The sequence below is a fragment of the Phoenix dactylifera genome, unplaced genomic scaffold, assembly GCF_009389715.1.
Source record: "Phoenix dactylifera cultivar Barhee BC4 unplaced genomic scaffold, palm_55x_up_171113_PBpolish2nd_filt_p 001398F, whole genome shotgun sequence".
Classification (NCBI taxonomy): domain Eukaryota; kingdom Viridiplantae; phylum Streptophyta; class Magnoliopsida; order Arecales; family Arecaceae; genus Phoenix; species Phoenix dactylifera.
Window position 1 is genome coordinate 41,673 of NW_024068720.1, and position 16,480 is coordinate 58,152.

At 36.8% G+C, this 16,480-nt stretch overlaps 1 protein-coding gene across 1 annotated transcript; it reads right to left on the reverse strand.

Annotated features, from left to right (window-relative positions):
* Window positions 1-6,106: 6,106 nt before the first annotated feature.
* LOC120108570 (cytokinin riboside 5'-monophosphate phosphoribohydrolase LOG1-like) lies at window positions 6,107-9,289 on the reverse strand. Its single transcript, XM_039122209.1, has 7 exons — window positions 8,924-9,289; window positions 8,562-8,659; window positions 8,434-8,464; window positions 8,112-8,211; window positions 7,595-7,665; window positions 7,234-7,377; window positions 6,107-6,437 (listed from the first exon to the last, which is right to left on the reverse strand). The coding sequence occupies exons 1-7, from the start codon at window positions 9,071-9,073 to the stop codon at window positions 6,345-6,347; spliced, it is 687 nt and encodes a 228-aa protein (XP_038978137.1). The 5' UTR covers window positions 9,074-9,289; the 3' UTR covers window positions 6,107-6,344.
* Between the last annotated feature and the right edge of the window lie 7,191 nt (window positions 9,290-16,480).

Sequence of the window (16,480 nt, forward strand, 5' to 3'; positions counted from 1 at the left end):
AATGATGCCTATCTATGTAAAGCAGAAATGCTCGGTCGTTCTTGAACTCTCTCATTGTGGTTTGCTTCATGTCACAGAAATGGAATGCTCCACTGCATTGTAAAAATTATATCGAGTACACTCCTAGGAGTAGAATGGGTCCATTACATTGCATCATCTCAGGTTCTCTCTTGGAGAGCCTAGCGTTTGGAATCACAAACCTGCTGAATGAAGAGCAATTTGTTGTCTTTTCGAGGATCAATTGATCGAGAAAAAAATTTGATAGCTCATTTAGGCCAAGTTAAGCAGAGGTTGATTATGAGTCATCTTTCTGCAGTCCGAAGCATTGCCAACTTCCTGAGTTTTTTGTACATCACCAGAGGAACCTTTTTATATCCCAGAACAATAATCTTCCAAGATTCCAGTTTTCAAGCGTTTATAACTTTTTAAGGGACTTCAATTCCTGCAACAGTAGGTTCAGCTGTGATTCACATAAATTGGCCATGTTTTGACAATTCAATTGATGATAACTAGCTATTGAGGATCTACTTATCCTTTGCTTGATAATCCAATCAATGTTCCTAGCAATTTTTACATGCTCTATTCCGAACTAATCGAGTACACAATGAACTGCTACAAATTACAGATTTTAGCTAGGCTTTAAAGACTTGGCACTCTTCGTTTCATGTGACAACAGGCTGTCTGTTGAATTATTTGGATTTCATTGGGCAAGGTTCTTCTGGGGCAGCTTGTGTCTAACATCAGTGTGCTGTGAGCTGTAAGTGCCTATAGGTTGATGCTTTTTTCTACTGATATTCTGAACATTGCACTTTAGCTTACTCCACCTAAAAAACCTATCATGTGCAAAGTGACCAGCTAGTAAGGCATCTTCCACATTGCCACTATGATTTCCTCTCAACCTATGATTAGTTCGGGAAGACTCATAATAGGAAACAGCCCAAGATCCCTTGCAGTGTGCGGTTTGCACCGCAGAGTGCCGCGCCGCACTCGATGGCTGCCATCAGAAGATGGACAGGTGTGTATGGCATGCAAAGTTATTTTGTTTGATAGCCATCCGATGGTCATTGAGTTCCGCATGACAGACCATTCACCATAGAGGATCTGTGCTCCTCAGTAGGAAAAGACCTTCCCATTCTTTCAGAGAATAGTTTGAGAAAGTCTGAAATTTTTATTCTTCTTGGATGTGGGTGTTCCCTCCACTCAGCTTTCTTCCAGTCAGGATAAGGGTCACTTACTATAGTTTTTGAGTGCATGCAGGCTCATTGGTTGACCCTCTGAAACTCCCTTTCTTGCCTCCTCCTCACGGACATTCTCCCATCACGAGTGACACTTTTTGGTAAGATAAATCAATTCTGAAATGGAAGCTTCGATTCTAGTTTGCTTTTCCTCTCCACCGTGAATTGTGCTTCTCTGAGTAGCGAAAGGACTTTCATAGACTGCAGGACTAGAATTCTAGGAGGTTAAAAAAATAATTGTTTCAAGAAAAAGGGGCTTTCTTACGAACTGGTATTGGAGTTCATGCTTTTCAAAAGGTTAGGGATGTCTCCTCCATCGTGGTTGTAGGGGATGCACTTGTCCAAGTAGTGTGACACTTTCACTTCTGTGTTGACCTTCGCAAATTGAGAACATTCAGACCTTTCATCATAAATATAGCCAAATGCTGAGGTCTTCCCTCAAAACATAATGATTCATTGAATGCTATCTTCACAGTTCATTTGATGACTTCTTTATGGACTCCTTCCATCACAAAGATGGCCTGAGCACTGTAGCCATGGCTAGCTAGCCTCATTCCAGGCATTGGCTTTTACGAGTCCTTTGTCACCGTCCATTGTCATCAGAGGTCATGTTCTCATTCAGTGCTATGGATGTCGAAGGAGCACCAGTAGAGATCAAGCCATTTGGATGGTGCCAATTGCTGCAAAAGTTACTTTCACAAATAAGCCAAGACTAGGCTTGGGTATATAGATGAGTGGCACGGCCAAAAAGACTTGGATTTAAATATCTAAGCGCATTTAGATGCCAACACTAAAGTTCACCTTCCTTAGATTCTTCAGAGTCACTGAGGCATTGCCCAAGTTGTCACATGGAGCTCAATGTGAGGTTGAAAGTAGTCACCTTTTCGACATTACAAGAGAAGAGCTACGGCTATGGAGAAGTTTTATAAGAGCTCATGCCATGTAACATGAGGAAGTGGCAAAGCAGCAGGAGGGTGCTTTAGTGATAAGTGGCTTCCACTGCCATATGATTATAGGAAACGCTAGGGTAAGGAGCAGCCATAGAGCACTTTGTGAGTGTTGGGCTTCATAAGGTCTCCCCTCAAATAAGAGGCTCACATGCGTGCAAAGGGGAATCGTTGAGTTGACCTCTGACAAGTCCTCTTCTTTGTTTTTCTCCTCCGTTGCATCGCACATTCGTTACCTTCTAATGAAACTCGGACTCTAGATGTTGTTTTGATTGTTCCCTACGTTATCATCATTCACTATAACCATGTTTTGCCACAAAAGAGAATATGTCCCCAATCTAGACACATGAACTCACCTATTTTAGACATCTCCAGTGATGAAGCACTGAGATTTACTCATCTAAAATTATATGTTTTACCTTCTCCCTCGGCCGAGATGAACTTGTTTTACAAGTGGAATGAACAAGAAAATCATAATCTTACAGGCTAGGATTCGGGTCACTCAGGGAAACATGGGAACAGATGGAGCCACAAAGTTTTAAGAATAACAAAAACGTAGGAAAAGATGATGTCTCAAAGTTTTAAAGGATAACAATGGATGGGCTGATGTGTTCGTATTGACAATATGAACTACTTTTGTCCCCTAGTCGTTGACCTTTGGGCATATGGATAGGCACGCGGACCAGATACTCGTGGTTCTTCCTGTGGTCTTCTTCAAGTAATGGTGAAAGGTTGAAAGAACCGTACTTCCACATGATGCAGCCCTGATCTCGTTGAAACTTTATGCAAAAGAACAGAGTCAGCTACCGCCAGTGAGCTTTGGTAGTCTAAACTAGTAAACTTTTATGTGCTAGTTTTGTTGTTGGCTAACTGGGTTAGGCAGGAGTTGGCTTTTATCACTTTGCTAGCTTAAATTCTCGGGCTTAATGGGAGCCACAAGACATATGGGTTGTTGAATAATATATATATATATATATATATATATTCTAGGCTACTTCACCGTTGAAGAAGTGATTTGACCCCCTCTCCTTGCCTCTCTATATCTATGGTTTTAGATAAATCCTGACGTATTCTATCTTGCATTATGTTTAGTGTTTTTCAAAGTCTTTCTGTTAATTTAATTATTTATCACTTCCCTTTGGCCGGGAATTCTGCTTGTTTTTATTTTTATTTGTAAACTTCATGATGTAGATGGGTTTGTCTATATTGTTTTTGGCCAGAATGACCATAAAATAGCGAGACATATTTATAGTTCTAAATGAGTCAGTTTAATATAATCGAATTATAATTCTCGTTTTTTCAATAGTTGGCACTTGACGAAACATTTTGTCATCATTGATCAACTTTAACAACAATTATGGCATTTAGAGATCGTCTATTGTTCAAAGTCAACATTATGAGTTCATGAGTGAGCTTAAGAACCATGGACAATTTGTGATTTCCGTGAGTCAGCAGAACTCGCAGATGTTTCAATGGATCTCAGAGTAATGGGTGTACACGAGGCTGAAAAGAAGCTGATTGTTGTTCCAAAGGTGAGGCTGCCTAATTGGCTTATCTTGGTGTTTTAATTGGAAAGATTCAAGATTGTGAGGAAGAAATGACAATTTTCTCTGTACTGGCGCAATTGAACTTAAGGTTGAAAGCATATGATTTTCTTTACCCCCGGTAATTGAATTGTTTCTATTTTCATCAAAAAAACAAAAAAAAAAAAACAACTGTAGCTATTAGGTAATGGGAATTTGCCAATTAAATTTCAAAGCATAGTTGTTCTAGACAATTCACTCTATTCGGTATTTTTATTCAAATGGAACAAGATGATTACACATCTAGCTATTGCGATCGGCGATAATTCAGCGTTTGCTTCTTCGTTAGGTGCAAGAGAGCTGTAATCTGTGTGTTTAAATCCTCTAGCTGCCTGCTCAATCCTCTTATGCTGCAGAACTCGTTATGATTTGACTAGGTGGCTTTCTGAATCAGATTATGATCTCCTGAAAATGAGAGCTTTTAATGGTGGGAGTTCAGCTTAATCCTACCATTTACCAAAAGGTGTTTCTATTCCCTGCAACTATGAATTATAATATATTTTGTTAGTTACATGGTTTGAGGAAAAGATAGTATAGTTACAGAATAGCTCTTACTACATGTTATATTTGAAAAGAAACCACACAAGAGCTTAATCAGAAACACAAGATTGCGTTTTACTCTCTAATCTCCACTAAGCTAAAAAAACTTAGAATATTTGGTGGCACAATTTCATTGCAGAGGAGGCATAGCTCATTAGGCATTGCTCTAAATCCCTATTAATCAATTGATTGTATTGCCCTGTCTCACCGAGACACGAGGCATCAATCATTGATGGCCTGAAAGATACTGGCTTCTCTTTCCCTCCCTGAAGCTCTAAAATTCCTCTCTTTAATGCATGGGACAAACCTTCAACAGTGTAGGTTTCAGGTGTGTGCTGGAATCTAGAGGCGGAGGGGATTTAGTTTGAAGCCTGTTTCTTTCTTTATGTCATGTCCATTTCAGGGACCTAGGCAAGTGAGCTTTCTTCCCCATTAGATACTAGAGTTATGTGTCCTTTTCTCCTATCATTTCACCATCACTTGATTGTATATCCCATATGTAGTATACCTAACTGCGTTCCAACTCTCGCAAAAGTTTGTGTTTGGTAAGAGGAAAGGTTTTGGAATTCAGGAGAGAGAAAAGAAAAATCAAAAGTTTGAAAATCTTTGGAAATTATCAATGAGAATGCCAATAAAATATGAAAAATGAAAGGTTGTCGAACAATCATTTATTCACATGGAATCAAATTCGAGAGATGCTGATGAAAAAAAGGAACACCATCATCAACAACATATAATAGCGGTAACTTATAATTTATATAGATTCCTTTGACATGGTTGTCAATAATTTGTAGATAAATTGTAATATTTGTAAACAATGCATGGAATAATTGAGTATTTCTTGATATTTGCATTTGCTAAGGATAATTTGAAGAATCATTTGGTGAAGGAAAAATCTAGAATTGTTTGAGGATTTTTTTTGAAAAGAATATTATTTTACTAGAATCTAACACAAGACATCAACGTATCGGTTCAGATTTCCATAAATCTTATCCTTTGATTTTGAAAAGAAAAGGTCATAACAAACCACACTTTGATTGAAGTTTATGTTGGAGCCCTAAAACAATTATCACATTCAAGATGGTTTTCCATCACCATACAGAGATTTTTGTAAACTACTAATATTAGAATTTTGAATATGGTTCATTAAGTTAATTCTATGCAAAAAGAGACATTCTGGTACACTAATTTGTCTTATTAACTCGGCGCTTTTGTTAGCAAGAATCTTTTATGAAAGAATGACAACAAAAATGAGAACCATGCATTAAAAAGAGTCGGAAACATTTTGGTCAAAATTGGTCGGGGCAAGGTTGGTGGTAAAATCTAGTGCATTGGCAACAAAGTCCAAGGTCATGTCCCCCACCCTTCTCATCTTGGTCTCTTCAATGTTTAGCTTCAAATTCTCAGATTCCTTCCAAGCGAGCATGGATGGAGCCGCCCCTTATCCACAAATCTCGCACCTCAACCACTCATCCCAGCCACCAACCTCGGCCTCCACGTCTCATCATCCCCATGGGTTCTGCCCAAGGCCACGTCTTCACCACCCCCCAAGAAGGCCTGGAAAAATTTGGACTGCAAAGCAATCCCCAATACTATCTCTCCACGTGTCCTTTAGGTGGGCCCAATCTAAATCTCCTTCGTGTGTGCTCTCATACCATATTGAAATCACCACTTATCCTAAAAGATTAGGCTGGTAGGATGAAATATAAAATATAATATAAAAATAATAAATATTAATTATATTAATATTAATATCGCTATGGAAGACAGGAAGGGAGATGAAGAAGTATCTACAAGTAAGTTTTGGTAACATTGTAATCATAAAATAATAAAAAAAAAGTTGACCCCCAAAAATGAAGGCGAAGACGAGACCTACTTCAACATCACGGATGAAAAGAAAAGGAATAGACGACGAAATATGTAACAACTTTATGCCTTGCGGACATTCAGATTAGAGGAAGATTTTTTTAAAAAAAAAAGGAAAAAAAAAAATACAAGGACCAAGCTTGAGTATTTGTCAATATATGTGCGCGGTTTAGTCAACGGGCGATTTCCGACTTGGGCGAGTGGCCTAACTGCTCCATCTCCCAACTGAGCTTCGGTGCAACGCCGTCGTGCATCGGCATGTATTCCTGCATGTCATGAAACAATTGAGAACTGTTTCATTCCTTATTTGTCTTTTCAGAAACTATAGCCTTCTAAATATAAAAATTAATTTTTTTTTTAAAAAAAAGCTTGTAGTGACCCATTACCCATTCAACTTTTTCCCAAAAAAAAAACAAGTTAAGATGATCTTTCTAAATAGTCTTGATACAGTTAGTAACTTAAGACACAATCTTTTTCCATTACAATCTAATGGCGAGTGCTTATAAAGTTAGCCATTTCATATTATTTCTTTACACACAGTAATGCTTGCTTGTATACTAGCTTATATTTTCATACATATTTTTCCTTGTTATATAGATAAAACAAAGAAAAATATTTGGTCAACAAGATTAAATATAAATTACTGCCAATTCTATGGTCAGAAATAAAGAAAAGAGTTTTACCTTCAAACAGATAGTGGGACATAATAATTGTTTACCAATCAAAAAGTTGACATCTTCATTATGTTAAAGAAAAAAACATGATAAGATTTAGGTATAAATATGAGAAATAAATATAAAAAAATAAAATATATAAATAAATCTATCTTATTCTGTTAGCTTAAATTTTTGGGATAAGTGGTAATTTTTAACATGATGTCAGAGCTTAAGTTTTTGGAATAAGCGGTGATTTTAACAATAAATTATAACTTCAAAATATTGCAGTGATCAAGAATACATTATAGAAGAAAGAGATAGAAAAGAAGGAAAAACTTTCTAACCAAATTAAGTATGGATGGGAAAATTTATGAAAGACTGGTGGGAAGGGAGAGCAACAAAATACCTCAAGCTTGTATAATAACTCATGGGCAGTTTGGGCAGAGATGATGATATGGCGGGCAGCAGGTGTAACAAATCCTTCATCTACAGCCTTGTCGATGAATGACAGCAGAGAGTTGTAGTAGCCATCAACGTTCAACAGACCTACCTGTCCAAAACAAACGCCCAAGCACGTATATATTAAGACGATATACTACCATTCGCAGTGCCATTTTTGTAGCTACCAGGCGATTAATATATCCGTGTGACAAAGCAAGAAGAGCCAGGGGAAGAAAAATTGGGAGGCTAAAGACTATTCAAATCTTAAATGAATGGGCTTCTGCTTGTGAGAAGTATAAGAAATATAAACAATTAAGGGGTCTTACCGGCTTGTCATGGATTCCCAGCTGAGCCCAGGTTATCACTTCAAGGAGTTCTTCCAGGGTCCCATAACCACCTAATCAAAAAAAAAAAAAAACTCAAAATTTAAAGTAATGGGCATGCATCTCACACATGTAGCTACTAGTGTTAAAAAAAAAAAATGGAACACCATAATTGGAGCCTTGGCTTGGAAACAGTCTCAATCTGATGCCTCAAAAAATATATGTAACAACTTGACCCTGAAAACTCAGCAAATCATCGATCCGGATGTAATAATCATCCAATCAAGATGACTTTTGAGCTATCAGGATCTTTCATAGGTTAATGAGGGCCAATATTTTCCAGAATTGAACTTTGGATCCAGCAAAATAGCATTCTGGATTGCACAAGCCAAAAAAGTTGATACACTGTACAGATCCAAGATTTGTTGATGTTATGCGAAACTAGGATGCTTGTGCGCAGGACAACACTGATCATTCCTACTGGTGACTCCCTTTTTAAGTTCACTTTGTGGATCCTTACCGGGCAAAGCGATGAAGGCGTCCGCATGGCGAGCCATCTCGGCCTTCCTTTGGTGCATGCCTGAGACTGCTCTCACCTCTCCTACAGTCTCTCCTGTTATCTGGAATATCCAAATCTATTTAGTTACTCTAGAGAACTAGACTAAATGATAATTATGTAGAAGCGATAAATTATCGATCGAGCAGTTTTATTTTTTGGAATTACTTCTTGATGGTTGTATTGTAACAGATACGAACTGTATGCAGAGAGGGAAAAAAATTTCTGTAAAACTGTATTTAGAGAGAAGAAAAGGATAAAGAAGGGGAAAAAATATATATGATACCTCTCGGGGCATGAGAGTTTTGGGAATGACCCTGCAAGACACCCAAAAACCAGACGAGTTATTGTTTGACTCTCAGAGAGAGCGAGCGAGCGAGCGAGCGAGAGAGAGAGAGAGAGAGAGAGACCGACCCCAAAACATGGCGGCCTCCATCATAGACCGCTTGGGAGACAAGGCCCATGAGACCAACACTTCCCCCACCATAAACCAAGTCTATGTTCCTCTCCACCTGCAAACAAAGCATGAGCAGAAAACAGAGCATGATCCTATATCAGTTTTTATAAACAATTCCACTTCTAAGAAAAAAAAAAGGAGCAATCCTCCAAATGGATTTTGTTCCAGACGACCATCTCAGCTCACATTTGGTGATTCAATCCTCTAATTTGGCCAACTGTCCTCCCTTTTGTCCTCCTCTTGTGAGGTTAACACCATTAACCTCACAAGTGGTGATTCTAAAGCATAATTACAAGAAGAAGAAGGATAAAAGACTGACCAGTTCATGGCCGAGCTGGATGGCAGCAAGCTGGTAGCTGGGCTTGTTTCCAGGGCTACTGCCACAGAAGACACACACCCTTCTGAACCTAGAGGAGGACCTTTTGGGCATCAATTGGCTTGGCGGCAGAGTCTGTGCTTGGGTTTCCATGAAACCAACCAAAGGATAGCTCAAATATTTGGAACTCAGGACCTCTCTGTTCCTATCCTATAAGGTTTTAGTGAGCTTTACGTGAGACTCTGCTCCTCTTTCCCTACAGTATTCTGTTTCTCCCCCCTTCAGCTTCCTCTTGTATTTATCATGAGAGCCACAGTACAGAGAGAGAGAGGAAGATAGGCTTTCTTTGGAGGCCTTTTAAACCCATTGACTGCTTGGAAAAATTTGTGTGGAGTTTGGACTTTGGACTTTATTTTTCCAGAACGAAAAAACCATAATTGATTATAACAAATAAGGTAGGCTTTTATGGTATGTATGGGGACTCGTTAGGTGAATGTTAAACATTCCGCAGGAACATCCAACCATGCGTTTTGATAGGGTAGTACAGGATGACACCATCTCTTTGTCACCTTGTTTTCTTGCTTCTCGTTCTATTCTATTTTTAATAGATTTTTAGCCCGTTCAGATGCAGCCGTGTCATCGCGATGGGATGGACCTTCAGCTTTTTCGTTGTGGCATGTTTCCCGCGTGGGAAACCATCCACCCTGTCGAAGGATAACTAATATAAATTGAAAAATTAAGATTAAGAAGATATTTTTTAAAATACATTCATTGCTCGTATTATAAATTGAAAATATAGCAATATCAAGAAATATTAATATAAGAGATATAAACTTAATATAAAAGATTAAATAAGCTATGCAAATAGTGATCTTGTTAAATAATAGTTATTGGGTCCCATGATACCATAAAGTCATCATAATAGGTATACAATAATATGCTCATTTTCTTATTTATTAGACGAATGGCTTGGTGGCTATATGTTCGAGCTATGAATAATTTCAGTCTTCTTATATTTCAAAAGAATTATTTTTAATATATCTAGATATATAATTATAAAAAACTTATTTAATATTTTCAAATAAATTTTTTTGATGAAATTATAATCGTCTATTAGTTTTATAACTCTTCTTTTTTGATAATGCCATATGCCTCATACATGTCAATTTTTTCTTCTATTTATCAATTTTTTCTTATATATATTTATTGTAAAAATTATGATATCATCCAACCAATTAAATCTCCGTGTAGCAGCCCAGTATAATATCATGTAGAAGGTTATTGCATGACGGGAGAGCATGTAAGCAAATTAAAAAAAATATTTTTTTGATATTTTTTTTAAAATTTTTGATGAAAACTTAAAGAGCATTATCAACAATTGACAATGATCCAATTTTCAAAAGAAAATCGGTGTAGTTCAAAATGAATCAAACATGTGGAGAGTATGATTTCTATTAATTCAAGAACTGACAACTTTGTTTTTATCCCCTCTCCAACTTCTTCCTTTCTCCTTTTTTTTTTTTTTTGCCATGACTCCAACTTCTTTCTTTGTCAATGCAAATATTCCTGGAAGCTGCAAACTTTCGGCGGGCCGGCGTTTGCTTCAACATCCTTCAGCCAAGCAGGGGATTCCTTTTCCGAAACTTTTTAACCTTTCCGACCCTCATCCAGAGATGGAGGACGCTTTCAACTTTGAAGAGGAATATCACATGCTCTCTCCACCCTTCTTCATGGCCTTCTTCGCCTCTTATAAGTTCTAATAACACTACATTGTGATGTGATGTTGGCCCACAACCAAAGGCAATGGAGGAGTGGATGGAACAGATCAATTAAAGTGTCCCCTCGGAGGACTGAAATCTTCCTGCCTTGCTGCTTTTCCTAAAGCCGAAGGCTAAATGGATACCAACGTTGGTAGGGAAAGGCTTAAAAGAAGACACCTACCGCATGCTGTTCTTTCTGTAACCATGCATTTTTCCGCTCGCCATCCATTCATCCACCTCCTTTCTTGTGTCACATCTTATTTTGATACAATAGCATTGCTAGATAGGCATGCATGTAATTTTAGGGCTAAAAGCGAGTCGGGTTATATCTAACTGTATCCTTTTTCGTATTCGATTCAGATTGGATTCAGATACTAATTTTTTAGTCCGATTGGATCCAGATACGAATCGGATACTCGATTTAAAAATCTTCTAGACTCGGATACAGATGCAGATACCCCTGATTTTTTTTTTGGATTTGGATTTAGATACAAATATCCGTATAACAAAGGCAAGTGAAAAGAAAAAGTCTAAGTTAAGTCGGAAAATTAATTAAGTGATTAACCAAATCTAAACTAAAAAAAATTCATATATCAGATGCCTGTCACTTATGATGGTAACATAAATACAAAAGATTCAAATAAAATTCTTCGAATCACCACGCATGTCTAAAAGGCTCAAATCTTTTGTTCGTCCGTTTTGTCTCTCGTTTCTCTTCGTCGTTTTCCAACAACTAGGGTTTTTAAGATTCCGTCCACTTTTTAGTTTTCACCGATAATTGTAACTAGCGAAAGCCGTGATGCTTTGGAGATACCATAGATCCCGTCTATTTCGGTGATAAGCAACCTTGAAGGGTATATCATGTATAAAATTGTTGGTTTTTATTATTAATAAAAGCTTGTTAAAATTATTTTTTTAATTGAATTCTTTTTTTAAGGTCATATCTTTGTTGCTAGTTTTCATCATTGAATTTTGCTCAAATTTAATTAATATCCAAAAAAAATATCCGATTTATATCCGTATTCGGATAGGAAAATATGAATATGTTTAATATCTGATTCATATCCATATCTATTTAGAATAAATATAGATATTAATTTTAATATCTGTTTAATATCGGTATCTGAATTCGTATTTATTAAAAAATATGGATATAAATATGAATATATCAATATGCGATCCGTTTTCAGCCCTATGTAATTTGCAGTCATGCATCAACTTGGCAAGAAGGAATGCAGCTTTTCTTGGCTTAAACAAGCTTATTCAGGCTTGGTCTTTAGTCGGGATATAAAGAAAAAATTTCAAGTCGAAGCTCGGCCAAAATAAGAAAAATTCCAAGCTGAGCTTGAGCGGCGATGTGGCCCAAGCCGGCCTAGCCTGATTTCTCTCTTTCTTTCTTCTGCTTCTTCTTTCTTACTTACTCCAGTTGGAGCCAGGCAGGTATAAGCTATTTCCCGAGACATTCATAAGATCCCTCATGGTCATGGGCGTATGGGATTACTGCGACATGACCAGAATCACTTGCATCTACAAGGATATGCTGAAGAGGACAACGAAACCTATGGGTGAATGCGAGATATAGTATTGATTTGGTTGTTTTCAAAAGGAAAGCATCCCCAAAACTGGGTCCACGGACATGTTTTCCGCATGGGATTTTTATATAATGTTGGATCTTCCTTTCTGTAAAATTTATATTATTTTGTCAAAAGTTGCATTCCATCAATGAAAGCCAAAACCATGATATCGCACCATAGCCAAGTTCCACAAGGGACATTACAACCCACCAACTTAGTCGAGAAGATGGTTTTAAGAATTCTTGGCAATTTTTTGATCGGACATATATATATATATATATATATATATATATTGTGATGACCCGTGCAGACATATGTTTAGTTCCGCATCGGTTATTCGCTAGGTAGATTTTGAGTATAAGAAACTCAAATAATACCTTTCGGCTAACTATATTGGATGAAGTTTTGAATTGTTACATATATCGATATATTTGAGAGGAATTGAAATAATGCGCCTAGAGTACCAAAGGAGATAGCAATTGTTTTTCTATTTAAGCAATTGTTTAAGATGATCCTCCCCAAGGAATAGAAAAGAATTACAAATCAATAGAAATATGGTTTGAAGAATACATTACATTAAGACCATTTTTATTTTCTTTTATCTTACTACTCTTATTGAAAATTATTCCACATTACCTAATGCAAGCCTTTTTTTACTTTGCAGTCATTTATACACAAAACTTCCACCATTACGCTAGTCTTATTCCTTTTCCATTAGTTTATTTACAATACTTTAATCGCTAATATTCTGTCCAAAACCACTTTTTTAAAGTGGCTAAGAGTTCTCTCAAGATTTAATTTATGTACATTTGGATGGGACAAACTGCGGACTGTTGGCACATAACATTTTTGAATTTGTATCTAACTGGACAACTGGATCTATTCAATACATTAAAATACATTGACCCGGAAATCTTGGGACACTCTCTGTAGCAGCATTACAGCTATATAGTTAGTGTAGGAGTAGAATAGTTGCCCACACTTGCAATGCTTTTGTAGAGGAAGCTTCATATGCCTCTGAATATCATAAATATAGAAGATAAATTGTACTGCAGCCAAACTACAAAACTATGCCAAGCTTTTAGTGACCTACACAAGTGGCAAGCTTCATAAACTAGCTTGCATGTGCATTAACTTATTGCAAAATAATTATACTATTATTTTATCTATAGTAGAACCGTGAGAAACCTTATCATTATTCTCAAAAGAGGAAGAGAAATAAAGAATGCGAGAAACCAAATTTCCGGTCCTATGATTAATAATAACTTAATATATAGTCATATTGACCAACTTTTTTTTTTTGAGAGAGAGAAAGAAATGGAGAAAGATTCGTCCATGCTATAATTATCTAGTCTTAGATGCATATATTAATTAAATTTTATTTTATTAGTTTATATTAAATAAACTTTGTGGAATCTATTTAAGCTCTCCAACTTTTCAAATGTTTTCCAAATTAAAGTTTTGTCGGTGCGTCAAATTTTTTTTCTTCCCAAAGCCATATTTATCTTTTTGGATAATGAGGCAAGTATTGGCCTCACCTTTGCATTCAGAAATGCAAATTGAGTACTGGGAGTGTTGAAAAAAGAAAACCTAAAAGAGATATAGCAACTGAAGGCTCCAATTGAATTCATGGATCTATATTTTGGCCTGTAATGGATCAACCACTTACCCAAATAGTGTTTTTTTTTTTTTTTTGGTATATACCCAAATTGGGTTTTGGGACGAAATTTTGGATTACACGAATGTCCAGTTGGGAGTTGGAAATATTTGATTTTGGAATATTCTCTGTCCCTCTCGACGCGTGTAACGGTCCTACCCTGAAAGGAATCTGATGAGGTGGTGAGTCCTTCTGGGGATAAGATCCCATCTGGTACTCAGAATTATTGACCCGTCTCGGTTGTACTTGTCAATGTCCAACAGTCAAACAATCTAATCCAGAAGACAATCCGGCGTCCCCACACGGAAACTCCTGTGCTTCGCATTTCCCAATGGGCGACAGCTAGTTTGGAACCCACCTCACTTTCTCCAGTGGATCGGTTCTTCATGCAGAACACCAAACAGCAAGCAATTCCATGCATCGCAATTTTTGGCCACGGACCAAGCGACACGGAAATTCTGAGACGTGCCAAAAAAAAAATTCCATAGCAATGTGGATGTGCACATACATTTGAAAAAAAAAAAAAAAAAGGGAAAGATGCAGCGTATGCGTATATTTTTTGAAATAATTTTTATATTATTTTTTCAATATTAAGGTGAAATAATTTTGAGGAAGACGAACAGTGCGGCCGATTGGATTGCGTCTTTTACTGCCTACCACTCGGAGGTTCATATAAGAAGACTAAGGATCCCTGCTGGAGCCTTTTAGTGAGTTATTGTTTTTTGATTTTGTTGGCCTCATTCATATCGGTTGCGTGTGAGCCGCCGTTGTACTAATATATATATATATATATATATATATATATATATATATTATTTCTAAAAAATACCATAATTTTTAAAATATAATATATTTGAAGCAATAAGAAACACAGCACGTGCAGATAGGTTGAACTAAAATATTATTTTTATACCATGATTCATATGGAAGAAATTTAAATCATATTTTTTATTTTTTTTGAGTGAGCTACTCGAGCTGATCTGACTCATAGTCTATATAAACTAGAGGATATTACAGCATAGATTTTTTGAAGCTGATCATGAATAAATTATAATATTTGTAATTGAATTTAAGTAGATTTGAATTTTTAGCATGATGAGAATACTATGGTTTAAACGAAAGAAGTATGTGGGCATTCGTATAGAGACATATATTTAATCTCATAATTTTAAATAATACATGTTGGCTGGCTTTTCTTTTTTTTTTGGTAAAAATCTTAGGATATTAGTGCATATGTGCATTCATTGCGAAAGATGGAGGTACTGGGAATTAAATATATACACTCATTGCTCATATCTCTTGTGGTGGGGCCAGGCCTATTTCTCCCACTGGAAGTTGCGTTGTCGGAGCGTAGAGGTCCCTGTTCTTCAACAATCTTTCGGCAGCACCCGGCGAGAGCAGTGCATCTAGCTGATTTAAAGTGGCAAATGGCACAACCTCTTTTCTGCTAAAAAGGAGATTGCCGTAAGAAAGAGTGCGAGTTCTTTTCAGGATGAAGTACGCTGATGGTAGGCGAACAACGCAAAAGCAAAGAAGAGATGGGGGATTCTCAAAGGACAACGACTCGGGCTCTTACGTCATGACATGAAGCTAAGTATATGGAAGTGAGGCTCCTCAACCATGATGGTAACCACCGGCATGGGATACAGCTCGCTGTAGACGCAGGGCATCTCTTACGTGGAAACTGGGCCACTTAGCTCAGTAAAGTAGGCTTTGTGACCGGATATTATTGGCGCAGGTTGGTTGCGGCAGGAGGCTGGCGCATCTCCGATTTGATCGCTATTGAAGTAGAGTTGCGGGCAACTTAGAAGGACATCTTATATAAGAAGAAGGTACTTGGTGCAGATAGGATATATTTTAAGGGTGACTCCTCTACAGTGATTGACCTGATACGAATAGTAGATAGATTTGAAGAAGGTCACCCACTGATTCGGAAGATTCGCAGACTGGTTAGAAAGATAAATTCCTTTCATGCAATACATGTATATCGAGAGGTGAATAGAGCTGCCGATTGGATTGCTTCTTTTATTGTCCGGTATTCTGGAGAAGTTAACCGGACTAGAGATACTGATATCCTTTATGCTTTGTTTTATTTTCTTTCTGTTGATGTAGCTGGCTGTACTTAAGAGCTATATGAAACACCATTTTTATATTAAAAAAAAAAAAAGAAAAAAAAAGAAGTTTAGAAATAGATATTGTTGGTGATATAAGTTCTAGTCTTTAAGCAATTGGTTTGTGAAATTTGTTTCACAAATAAACCTAATAAGATGATGACACGCTTGGTATATCAACATATCCAATACTTGGTACACTGGCATTACATATGCTATGTATAGATACATGTGTATCATATGAACATCCAACTCAGGTTAATAAAAGGGAAAGAGATAATTTATGCATATAGAGAAGCTAATATTGGTGCAGATTTGATGGCTTCATATATAACTAATCATATGAGACTACGTTGTAGATTATTATGTCAAATATTCTTTCTGCTTTGTTGGACATTTTATTTGCCGATTCCAAAGGATGTATTTACAATTGATTGGTATGATAAATCCATTTTTAC

Coding starts and splice junctions, on each gene's coding strand:
- LOC120108570 (XM_039122209.1), bottom strand. CDS start 9,073: ATGGAAACCCAAGCACAGACTCTGCCGCCAAGCCAATTGATGCCCAAA. Junction 8,660..8,923: donor TCCAGCTCGGCCATGAACTG/GTCAGTCTTTTA, acceptor CTTTGTTTGCAG/GTGGAGAGGAACATAGACTT. Junction 7,666..8,111: donor CGCCTTCATCGCTTTGCCCG/GTAAGGATCCAC, acceptor TTTTTTGATTAG/GTGGTTATGGGACCCTGGAA.